Source organism: Ranitomeya imitator, chromosome 9 (assembly GCF_032444005.1).
Source record: "Ranitomeya imitator isolate aRanImi1 chromosome 9, aRanImi1.pri, whole genome shotgun sequence".
In the NCBI taxonomy this organism is placed as follows: Eukaryota; Metazoa; Chordata; class Amphibia; order Anura; family Dendrobatidae; genus Ranitomeya; species Ranitomeya imitator.
In genome coordinates, this window is record NC_091290.1 from 53,558,913 (window position 1) to 53,571,825 (window position 12,913).

The 12,913-nt window shown below is 42.6% G+C and overlaps 1 protein-coding gene across 4 annotated transcripts in view; it reads right to left on the reverse strand.

Annotated features, from left to right (window-relative positions):
* The window catches only part of BRSK2 (BR serine/threonine kinase 2), a 171,358-nt gene that overhangs the window by 46,417 nt on the left and 112,028 nt on the right, over positions 1–12,913 (reverse strand). For all 4 annotated transcript variants that reach the window (XM_069740145.1, XM_069740143.1, XM_069740144.1 and 1 more), the window contains exons 3-10: positions 9,528–9,613; positions 8,099–8,239; positions 6,873–6,989; positions 6,624–6,657; positions 6,449–6,517; positions 3,146–3,292; positions 1,683–1,714; positions 1,267–1,431 (exon numbers count right to left, since the gene is read on the reverse strand). In XM_069740145.1, coding sequence (XP_069596246.1) covers positions 1,267–1,431; positions 1,683–1,714; positions 3,146–3,292; positions 6,449–6,517; positions 6,624–6,657; positions 6,873–6,989; positions 8,099–8,239; positions 9,528–9,613 — 791 coding nt within the window. The remainder of the gene's footprint in view (positions 1–1,266; positions 1,432–1,682; positions 1,715–3,145; positions 3,293–6,448; positions 6,518–6,623; positions 6,658–6,872; positions 6,990–8,098; positions 8,240–9,527; positions 9,614–12,913) is intronic.

The window sequence follows — 12,913 nt, forward strand, 5'->3', positions numbered from 1 at the left end:
ACGCTTCGCTCTTATCACTGATTACGTCCGTCCTCTGCCGGAGCTTGAATCAGCTGATCGGTGAGGGAGGAATTGTGGAAAAGCCTTTTAAATGTATACATTAAGCTCCCTCTAGTGGTGGCAAAAGGTAGTAAAAATATAAAATGTTAAAGAGGACCTTTCACCGGATTTTTTTTAGTTAAACTGAGTATCCCTTTAAATTGCTGCTGCTCCACTGATTCTGGAACAGTTTTCCTTTTACTTCTGCGCCCCTCCATTCTCAAGGTATGCTGACCCCCAGTAATAATGATAAAAATGTACCCTTTAGCCAACTGAGAGTATACCACCGAACTCCTCTATGGGCGTTTGCTTTTTGTACCCTAAAGATGGCAGCCAATCAAGAAACATTCACGTCCACAGAAAGGTACACTCAGCTGGTTGAAGGGAAAATGCGCACCTTTATTGGAGAGGGGCATAGCTTTTGGAATAAAGGGGCACAGTAGAAATCAGTGGCGCAGAAGCGATTTAAAAAAAAATCCAATAACAGGTCATCTTTGGATCTACGTGCAGGAGATTTAGAGCTCTGATCACCATAAAGAAATATTACCACACAATTTTAGTCCTTGCCATGGTGGATTTTAAAGGGGTGGTCCAAAACTAATATCCATTTTCATCCTAAATATCTATCTATTTATTTTAATAATATAATCATTCTTCTAACATGGTTTAATTAAAAAGTCCCTACGCTCCCCTCTCTAATCTAACTGCTTTATTTATTTACTATTTCTGTTTTGATGAATCCACAGTGCATGCTTGGATATTCAAACATGACATGAACAGGTGGCAAAGCCTGCGGACATTGACACAGCCTCTATTCCCTCCCTGAAACGAAGCCGAGAAATCTCCTTACAATGAGCACTGACAGTGCACTCTCTTACCAGCTTGTCAGTTCTCATCAGAGCCAGTGAGGGAGTGCACTGTCACTGTGCACTGAGAATATTGCACCGTGAGTTTATGCACATGAGAATTGACAACCAATACATGCACAGTACAGCATGGACTAGCCCAGACCCTGAAAAGGATGTCAGTGATGATACAGTGCGTGGATTAACCAGTGGCTCTCTCGATCCGCTGCAGAGAAATACATGCATTTGTCACACTTCGGTCGGGAGAGCCGCTGGCCAGTCCGCGCACTGTGTTCCGATCTTACTCTGATTAATATGGCCATCTGGCTGTGCCCTTATACATAAAGCAACAAATAAAAAAAATACCAATGTAGACGCTTACTCTTCAGATAAGAGGTCCTGCAGTAATTTGTTGCGGTCTCTAAAGCAGCCTAGGGAGTGCATACTTTCCAATACATCAGGGTCCACATCCTCTAGCGACGGCAAAGACCCCATCTGTACCTTCCTGGGGACTGCCTGCTCTGGTTCTGGTTCATTCTTGCCCCCACTGTATTAAAAAAAAGGTCTGAACATCATGCATGTACACAATCCTCCATGTACATAGGTGCACACCGCTGCCAGCAATCTATCTGTCACAGCCACTCATCTTCATTCCCATGCACCGCCTATTTATCTGTCCTGGACAGCACTCCTCAGCTATAACTGGCTCATATACAGAGATTTCCGCCACATGCATGCACTACAAATAAATTAAACACATACACACAGCATGAGATCTGCCATGGTTTATATACTCACATGTACCAGCTGTGCTTCTGAATGTTTTCTAACTGCAAGGGAAAAAACATACAACTAACACATGCTGCGGGTACGTCATCCATGCTAGCGCTAAGTGTCTTCACATTGGGGCGCGCCTGGAGGAACCATACAGTCATGGCCAAAACTGCTGGCACCCTTGAAATTGTGCCAGAAGTATTTTTAAAGAGCTTGTTGATGGCTATAGAAAGCGATTGATTGCAGTTATTTATTCCAAAGGGTGTGCAGTCAAAGTTGAGGGTGCCAACAATTTTGTCCGGCCCATTTTGGGGGTTCTGTATGAAATTATGTCCAATTTGCCTTTTTTCCCCCTGGTTTTTTTGTGTTATTCCAATACACACTAAAGAAATAAACATATATTTCATTTTCTGGAACAATTTCAAGGGTGTCAACACTTTCGGCCATGACTGTGTAAGACAAAGACACTATTCTGATCATGTAAGAGGTTGAAGCATATGCACATTACAATCTCAGTAGAAGTACAGGTGATACAAGTAGAGCTGAATCTGGTAACTTTATGTTTATCTCTACTCAGGTTCACAATTGGACGGTGGGGTTGGGGTTCCTAATACCTTTTGTGTTTATTAATAAAACTATTTTTTTCTAACACTAGGGGGAGCACTCTGCAAATGGATTTATTATAGGGTTCAGTGTAAGCTGTATACATTTCTGGGCAGTTAGCTCCCCCTAGTGGTGTCTGCAGGTAAACTGAATTTCCTTATGTGCTGTAGATTTTTAGCTACCGTATGTGGAAAGAAATTGGGACTTTGGATTTCTGCATTAGTACAATGGAACTCTGATCCTTAGAAAAAATTATGGACCTAGGTAGATTGGATTTAACACAATTATTGCCACATTTCCATGCCCTAAGCTATCTCAAACAACCTACAGAAATATTAGCACTCCAAAAAAAAGTTGTCAAGATGACCATAGAATCAGTACAGCTCATAGTTTTGAGAGTTCCTGAAGTTGGAGGAATCAGAGTACCGGGGGCCACACAGAATGGCATGGCGGATGCAGGTTTTGCGTCCCGACTATATAGACTATGTATAACAGATCGTTTGTCGCGGTTTATCTAGATATAAAATATCACGCGTCTGATCTGTATCACATGAGGGTATTCTATGCTGCTTTTTTATCCAATCTGCTCTTTAATTTTACCCCAGATATCATACATATGGCAATTACTCTCATCCCCTATTCATCAGGGAGCGACTGCAGCCGCTGCGGAACGTGGCACCATTTTGCTAAATTTTAATGATGGAGAATGGAGATGCTGATGGCAGCGTGACAACGCAATGATGTAATACACAATCTCCATGCTAGGTAATTTACGCTCCAACAACCTGTCCTCAAGGCTGAAGATCTAATAATATCACCCGTGTCCAGCTGAAATTACTGTCAGGGGGAAGACACTGCCTGTGATCCATCTCCAGATTACTCACCGTCAGTCTCTTGATAGGATCCACCTCGATCATCCCACATAGAAGGTTCTGACAGTCAGGGGGAATAAAATGTGGCATATGGAAGACCCCTCGCTTTACCTTCTCCAGGAGCTGCCGTAGGTTGTCATCATCGAATGGGAGGGCACCCTGAAGTGCAAAGAATAAAACTCTAGTGACGCCGTAATATACAGCCAAGAATTCAAGGGAATCTGGCAGTAGGATCTACCCTCCTAAGCCATCTACATGGGCATGTAGGTCATAGAAAGATCAATAAAAAAGACACACTGATATCTGCGATCGGATGTCTTATTCCAGAGAAATCCACATTTATCTTAATATGTAAATGAGCTGTTAAGATCTATGGGCCGGACATAGATCTCCTCGAGAATCTGCCTCCAGAGATTATTATAAATAAACAATGCGTTACCAGTATGAGACATGTAGATCAGGAGAGCAGACTGTCAGTCATTACATGTCTCACACTGGTAACTCCCCTTTTCATGTGAATTACCATGAAGATAATTATTCTTTTATGTATGTTTTGTCATATGATGGCCAAATATGAATAATATCTTGGCAAAGCTGTTCTCTAGTTGCTTTCTAAGACTCCTTAAATGTGGTGTGTGTGCGGTGGAGGGTTCCCAGTACCCGAAACTCTCCAGAAAAGAGTTGACGAGAAGCCGCTAATGAATGTAATTCCTTTTGCTGCCACTAGGAGGGGGTGACTTGAATAAAGCCCTATGCAGTGAGCGCCCCCTGGTGGTGCCTGCAAACAGCAAACAATCTACCATGTAACTCATGGTCAACTGAAGGGAAAAATGGTTGCAACACTGAAACAATAAAAAAAAAGATATTTGGACCTAAAAACCTTCAATAACTCATTTGCTATGTCAAATCTTCAACCAGACATATTAAGCGGTAACCACCCAATTATGGCTTAATGGCCTTCATCAACCTTGACCATGCAAAGTGCTGGTATTACCCACTAGACCAAAAATGTGCATGGAGAGAGTTGGCAAAGTGAGTAAAATATGGCAAGGATCATTTTTCTATCTGAGCTGTGGATAACAATACACTCGATCCTCCTCCTTTGAAATCCTTGCATTTGCCCCTGGACTATAGCAATGTAATCCCTCTTGACCATGATTATTTGTCATTGTGGAGGAGATCTATATGCAGACGGTCATTACGGGAGGTCTTTATGCTGGATCTCGCATCTTTCATCTGCTCTGCAGCAATACAGTTCAATGGTTGTGCTCCTGTGTATAGCGGATTATCATAACTGAGGATCTGTGAATGCCTCGTTTTATGGGGGCTAATATTGTGATGTGCTGGAAGCTTCCTGCTCTTTCCATAGATCCTCTTGGTTTCTACAGGACACATAATGAGGTCGTTCCTCGCTGATAACAAAAAGTTATATCCAACTAACTAAACAGAACAGAAACTTTTCAAACTTTATTATGACATGTTTTTCCTGCCACAGCAATATTCATAAAAGTGTTGAGTTGTGCTAGCGCTGCGGTAATCTGTGGGAAATGTTATGTGTCCGCAGAGGAGCCTGCAGGAGAACAATCAGAGGTAAATGCAGATAATTACATAACGCTCTACTCATATACAGATAAGCAGGATTCTCCATAATGAAGCCCAGACCTCGCCTAGAGCCGATCTGTCAGAAGAAGGAATAAGCATTTCCACTCTTAATCTAAATCTAAGCTGAATGTGTCCGACAGGCTATGTATGGGGGTCATTCGACTCTCCGCTAACAGATGATGTTGGGGGGCGTAAGGATCCGGCCTGATGATCCTTTTCACAATATAGGAGTGATGGGCTAAGACGACCGTTCTTGTGTGGGGGGATGTCAGGATGGTGGGGCCTTAAGAAGCCCTGTACACAATACATAGCTGTCTCTCCCACCTCTTAGAACAACAAGACCAAAAGCTTTGGCAGTCCAAAGTCAGACACGCCAGATCCTTACCTCTCCCAACATCATCTGTTGGGGGAGAGTTGGAAGCCCCTATACATATTAGACTGTCGGCCGATCTGGTCTTGCCGACGTTAGTCTAATGGGGTCCTTAACATGGACCTTTTAATTTATGTTGCACTTTTAAAGGGGTTGTTTGGTTTTGAAAACACATGTCCAAATACAGAGCATAGTCATGCATTACACAGACAACCTATGTATTTTTAATGAGAAACATGTAATACCTCATTTTCCCTATGGGGGTGCTGCAGGGAAACTGAATACTAGCCATTAGTGATGAGTGAGCATGCTCGGGTGTTCTCCGAGAATCTTGGGCGTGCGCGGAGATTATGTTTGAGTCCCCGCAGCTGCATGATTTGCGGCTGTTAGACAGCCGGAATACATATGAGGATTCCCTAACAAACAGGCATTCCCTGCATGTGTTCAGGCTGTCTAGCAGCCGCAAGTCATGCAGCTGCGGCGACTCAAACATAATCTCCGAGCATGCCAAGATACTCGGAGAACACCAGAGCATACTCGGGAAAACCCGAGCAATGAGTACATTTGCTCATCACTACTTGCCATGTAAGGCTACGTTCACATTAGCGTTGTGCGGGGCAGCGTCGGCGACGCAGCGCACAACGCATGCAAAAACGCATGCACAACGCAGCATTTTGTGACGCATGCGTTCACTTTTGCATGATTTTTGGCGCAGAAAAAACTGCATCATGCAGCATCCTCTGCGCCCTGACAGTTGCGCCACAGTGACGCATGCGTCACAAAACGCAAGAGCAACGCATGTCCATGCGCCCCCCCATGTTAAATATAGGGGCGCATGACGCATGCGTCACCGCGGCTGCCCCCGATGCAACGCTAATGTGAACGTAGCCTAAGCAGGTTACAGTTGGGGAAGCCTTGGCGAGTTTTACATCTGATCATCCTTTTAAGGCTGAGTTCATATGATGCGGATGAGTTGTGGTCAAAAAGCACAAGTTAAAGAAACTCATGCTTTTTTAAGAAACCACATATGTTTTTTTTAAAGGTTGCGGTAAATGTTTGGGACGACCTCCTGCCTAGAGCCTTCAAAAACTGCGTGCAAGCATCAAGTACCTAGAAGAACTGAGGCTGGATTGAAGGCAAACGGTTTATTTGATTAAGATTTTAGTTTTGTTCTTTCGCTATGTATTTTGTTTATTGATAAAAATAAACTATTAACACTTCTACTTTTGAAAGCAGTATACTCAAGTTGCAGAATTTTTCCACACTTGTCTAAAACTTTTGCACAGTACCTTATTTTTAGTAAGATTTGCCATATACATTGGTGAAAAGGTGTAAAATCTCACCACAAGTAAAGCGAACAAGATGACTCCACAGCTCCAGATGTCAGCCTTCCTGCCGTCATATTTCTCGCCCTGCAATGGATAGAAAGGCATGATGACATGACAGTCCAGCAGTGCCCCCTAACTTCTACTATTGGTAGTGCACCCAGGTGTCTGTGTTACATTGCTAGTTACTCACCCTGATCACTTCTGGACAGGCGTAATGTGGAGATCTTGAAGGAGAGAAGAACATGCAAAAGCTGTAAGTACTAATGCTCTAAGTATCTTAGTATCTGTCACTAAAGCTGGTCTCCTACATGTCCTATATGTCCTTACATGAGCCATATCATTTTCTGTAGTCTTCTACTCATGTTACCTCCATACTTTCTAAATTTGCAGCTAGAGGAGATCAGTTCAATATAATTCCCAATTTACTTCCACTTCTTACCCACAACTGGTCTCCAACAAGCTGTCTCCGACCTGCAGAGAGGCCATCCCGAAATCTGCTATTCGGATATTGTTCTTCTCGTCCAGAAGTAGGTTCTCAGGCTTCAGATCTCGATGACTGATAAAGAAGGAGGGATGAACACTGAATATCGTAAGGCCTCCATACACATTAGATCAATCTCAGTCAAATTCACCGATATCAACGGGGATCAGCTGATGGCCTACTGTGTAAGGGGGTGCCTGCCAACTGATTGTTGGGGGAGTTGCTAATCTAGAATGTCTGATTTAGCACTATCAATCACATTGGTCTCCGGTAGATATGCCTCCGGTTGACATGTCAACCAGTAGCTCTCAGCGAACCAAGGAGTGTTTGGCCAAGCCAGTGCTCTAGAGCATGGGCGAGTGGGCTGAGATTGCCGACGGCTCATCGTTCAGCCAAAGAATCCTTCGGCTGATAGTCATCCAATGTTTATGGTGGCCTATAGGGCCCATTGGTTCAAGCTGACAATGGTCATTAAAGAGCTGACAATCATCTATACACAGGCTGGTTAGCAGTCATCTAATGGCCGGTTTAGATAGGCCAACCAGAATGGTATGAGCGCGGAATGATCGTTGATACATACGTGACGTTGTGCTGCCGATGAGTGATCCGATCACCCGATGAATTGTCGGGTGATTACCGGCCTATATACACAAGCCCGATAAGTAGCAAACAAGAATTCTAACCATCTCTCGTTCCCGATTATTGGAAACGCTAAACTACCAATAACACCAACCATTTCTGATTATTTCACCATAATAGTTTCATGTCAATCCAAAATTCGGGCAAAAAATATAACCAGCTACAATGGGAGCAATTTTGCATGTCTGACGGTATACTCCCAATTGTCGCAATATTGAGACAAAATATATTAAAAAAATGAAAGTAGCAATTTAATGGGAAGCCCTTGAAGGAAAAGTTGGGGAACAATGTGAAAAAAAGGGAAGTAGACAGAAAACAACACAAGACTTAAAAACTTTTTAAAAACAGTGATTCTGAGATTTATATATCCCATAGAGCTATCTCACTAAGTAGCAGCAGTTTTTAAGCTTTCGCTCCGCAGTTGATTTGCATTTGGAAAGCCAAAATGTGGACACGACTGCTGCGGAAATTCTAAAAAGCGCAAAATTCTAAAGAGCGTGCTTAAAGTGATTTTATCCGATGACTCCAAGACTAAATCCGCTTACCAGATGGAGTGACTGTGACAGAAGTCCAAGGCTGAAATGATCTGACGGAAGAATTTTCGTGCTTCCTTTGGCGTGAGACGTCCTTTCTTTACCAGATAGTCAAAAAGTTCTCCACCAGAAACGTGCTCCAGGACCAGGTATCTGGAGAAAGCACAGGGAGAAAATGTGGTGTAAAGGGAAGTCAGGGGGCAGCCAAAAGGAACAGAAAAGCTAAACATTAGAACTAAATATGGTGAACCTATACTGATATATTCAGAAATTCTATATAGTTTTAACACATCTGTCATTTTAGTGACACGTCAGAAAATGTCACTGGTGGGTGTTTGTCTGGATCTGACCTGACCAATGCTCTCATAGAGAACACAGGAGCGCTCGACCAAGCCAAGCGTTCCCATGTATGGAGGAGTCGGGGAAGATAGCTGGTGGCCAAATGATTAACGATTTGGCGGAAAACCCAACTCTACCCTAACAATTGAATTTTCCACCTTTCCAAACCTTTGTGTTCTGAAGACAAGCGGCACCAGAAGTGTCAGGAGGAAGACACAAGTACAAGGATGGAGAAGATGATCCCTTTTGTGAGAGAAGCGTAAGCTGACTATGGTTTGATACAGCATTTTAGCTAAAGAAAGTTTGGCCACATTTACAAGATATTTTTACTTTTACCCAAGGTGTATTTCAAACATTTGTCATAAAAAAGTTACAAGTTTCCAGTTATAAATTTGGGAAACTTAAGGGTGGCCATTAGAGTTGGAGCTAATCTGCAGGACCTGGTCCATCATTAGTAATCTGTGGCTGCTGGGCAGGAGCCCTGAGATCTGTCTCCTACTTCTCGGCATCCATGGCTCTTCTTCTGATTAGCCGACGTGGTCCAATGTCATCCTTGCAGCAGGTGCACCTGTCTGGCTATTCAAGAAAAGAACCACAGATGTGGTCAGGTAGCGGGCGGTTGTCAGGGGCCTCTTCCAAAGACCACTGATTACTACGAATTTATTTGCCCCATACATATTAGATGAAGGGTGTCCCAACCTGCTAATTTTAGCAAAAATTGGCTATTTGATGTGTATAGGTGTGTCTAACACTCCTCTGATGACAAATATCCAATGTTGAAGGGTTGGGCATGTTAAATGTCAACATGCCCAATCCTTTTGTTCTTTGAGAAAAAGGCAGCAAGGCTGAGATGTTTGCTAGGGTATACTCCTATCTCCCCATTCCTGCTCAGCCAAGCCAAGCATGCCTGCCTGTGTATTGGAGGGTCGCGGGGAATAGCTCATCGTTTAGGATTCCAAACACAAGACTGGTCACCAATTTTAAGGGCGAGATAAAACCTTTAATTAGGAAGGAAAGAACAGATACAAAAAAATGTTATGATAAATATGCTTAAGGGAAAAACATGTAGAATAAGATAGATACTTTTATGGCATATACTCACAAATATTTCTTGTTCTCGTAGACATCATGCAGCTTTAATACATGCGGATGCTCGATAAGTTTGAGTATAGCAATCTCACGCTCCACCTGTGATCAGGGAGAGAAGGTTAGGGAAAGTCATAATCAAACAGTAACAGGACGCATATACAGTATCTATAGAATTACAGGGCGGATTTCTGCCTATGCACAGCCACATCTACACCAGATTAAGGAACTAACCACCATCTGAGGATCATTGGAGATCCAGAGGATGGAAAAAAGAAAGTTCTTGCAATTGTAGAACGTTTTTGATATTAACATTTCTGATGTAGGCCATATCTGTGATATGATGACTGAGGCGCTAAGGCAGAGAAGAAGAACTGAAAGAATCTGGAATCAGGAGATCTGACTGCAGACGGCACTGACACATGTGTTTCTGTACAGTGCGTTTTGCATGCAGTTACGGTTGTTTTCTTGTATTTTTCTACAAGCAGCCGTTGTACCGGGTGATGAGCGCCTTCAAAGCTGACGATTTCCCATAAGGCCATGTTATGCTGTCAGTTTTCAGATCTTTTTCTAAACTTCCAAGTGAATTGTAAGTGTGCGGAATAAAGTAGAATTTTGTTTTCCTGCTAAAATGAAAAAAATAATGATGTACATAGCTGGCAATAACTCGTTTTTTTTTTTTTGTGCGGGACTGACCGGAAAAGGGATGTGATGATTAAATGGCTCGCACTTTCAGATTAAAATGTTCTTAAAGAAGATCTGTCATCATGTCAAAAGTTTACAGTATTCACTCTTATTTATTTCCTGCTGCTCCTGTGAGTTTTGCTGTGTTTTTTTTTTTTTAAATCCGCGATACAGTTCCAGAAATATGGGCCTTTTTATTTACTGCAGAATTTTAGCCCCTTTACAAAGGGGGCGTGGCTCACAGAATCCTGGGGGGAGGGCGTGGCTCACATGATCCTCAGGGGCGTGGCTCACAGGATCCTCGGGGGCATGCCTCACAGGATCCTCGGGGCGTGGCTCACAGGATCCTCGGGGGCGTGTCTTTAGGCTGCTCTGTATAATTACCCTGCAAAAATCACCCCCTTCGTAAAGACCATAAAAATGAGTACTAGATAAGAAGACCCAAATCTCTGGCAGATTATAAAAGAGCAAAACACGGAGTAGTCAGGGATACAACGGGAATAAATGGGCGACTTTTGACCTGGTAAAGGGTCCTCTATAAACATCGGTGTCCTCCTTTGGCAAATTTAGAAAAATGATCATCGTCACTTTCTTACTTATATTTGGTCATGGGAAAGATGGTTGAAACCAATTTGGCCAAAATTATCATTTCTATAAAAAATCACCATATATTTTTTGCCCACTCCTAAACCCTAATTTTAGGATTTTATAATTTTTTCGCCCTCAGGAGCTTTTGAGTGTTGAATGCCAGTCATATTGGTAGTCACCCAACTTTGCATGAGTGATATAGCTCAGAAATTGATAATCAGAATTTTTAACACTCTATAGAACGTGTCTTTTTCGATTACAGAGGGAAACGTCCTTTAGGAAGAACTTATATTAATACATAATGAAGAGCACATGAAGATTGGATTATATTACCATGAATACGCCAGAACCCCACCACTGAGCTTGACGGGCCCATAAGACTGGCGGAGGCTCCTTGCAGCCATCTTTAAAATTAATTTTAGGCTCCGGCAATAAGATTATCTTCATGTGTGTGTTCACCAGGAATGTCCATATCCTGAGGTCACATTGGATCAAGTCACTGGGATAATCTCATGTCACATTCCCCGGCAGTGTACTCACAGAACAAGCCCCAGACACCCCAACCTGATTAGCATCATTATCAGCCTGGCCCCGGGAGGGGACTGCGCAGAAGGAGGGAATGATTACTTCCTAATCTTTAATTATCCACTTTCTAACGTACAGACACATCAAAGGGAAGGGGTGGGAAGTGGGGGAGGGAGCAGCAGAGGAAAATATTAAACTAAAAAGAGACTAAAAATATTGCTGAGAAAATGAGGGCAAGGAAAATGTGAATTTGGGAAGATAATGAATGAGGAGAATGCAGGCAAAAAATAAGGACAAGGATAGAGAAGCAAAAAAATGAGAGAATACTATAATAAAGTCCAACTTTACTAAATTCAGGTACTATAGTGTCCTCCCTTATACACACAATATAGAGGATGGTTTGGATATCATTTACCTCCTCTCTTTGCCAGACTACAGAGCTGCTGCAAACAGCAGAAACAGCTCAGGTCACCTCAATTCAACCATGTGTTACATAGTTGCCTATTCATTTGAATGCTAGCCATGTAATACTACATATCTCCTGTAGAGGCAGCACATCACCGGATCATCATCGATATATTTGGAAAACTCATTTCATTCTTAAATACCAATCCTTTCTTATGGTAAACTTACAAATATCAAAGACAATTCAATATGGACGTGGCGCTGGCACACACCTCTATCTGTAGCTTCTCTCCCACGACAAACAAGGATCAGGCATCTAAAAAAATCAGCATGTCCCATCCTTCTTTTCCTAAACATTTGAAGTGGGGAGAGTTAGGATTTCCAGTACATATAAGATGGTTGTCTAGTTTGGTCTATAACCTCATTAAAGGGGTTTTCCAAGAATGGATTATCCATAGGTCATCCATATAAGATAGGGGGAGATCCGCCAACTGGCACCTTCATGATCACATGTAATCTACTCCGGAAGTGGCAGGAACTAAGCAGTGTACAGGATGTAACACAGCAGCTCCATACATCGCCTAGTGGCTGCTAAGGGTACTGCACTTAAACTACCATTCACAGTGCACAGGTGGACCCCCACCGAGCTCATATTAATTAACTACTCCAGGGGTATGTTTGGGCAGGGTGGGGTCGAGAAGCCCCCTACAGATTAGACTGTCAGCTGATCCTGCCGATGTCCATAGGTTTGGCCAACATTAGTGGAATGTATATGGGGGGCCTTTAGTTTGCTTGTGACTTCAAAGAAACAAGGTGACTCTTCTTTACGGATTATAGCTAAGCAGGACCACTGGTGACCACCATTTTAATTCCACTCCATGGGTAGGCACAGGGAGATCTTTCCAATGGGACAACAATACCTAACAATTCCTCATATATTTACCTTCCTGGTAAGAGAGGTAATACGACTAGGCTAGAAACGTAAAATGGAGTCATAGCCAATTTTTTAGGTTTGAAGTGGAGCTGACATTTAATAAATGTGATTTCCCATGTCCCTCACTGAATGGAAATGATTTGGGATCATATAACTTATTTATAGAGGACTGAAAGCCTCATGAGCAAGATGATTATCATATCGTAACTATAGGACTGTTATACGGAGATATCTGTGAGTATTATATTTAAAGGGACACGTCTTCC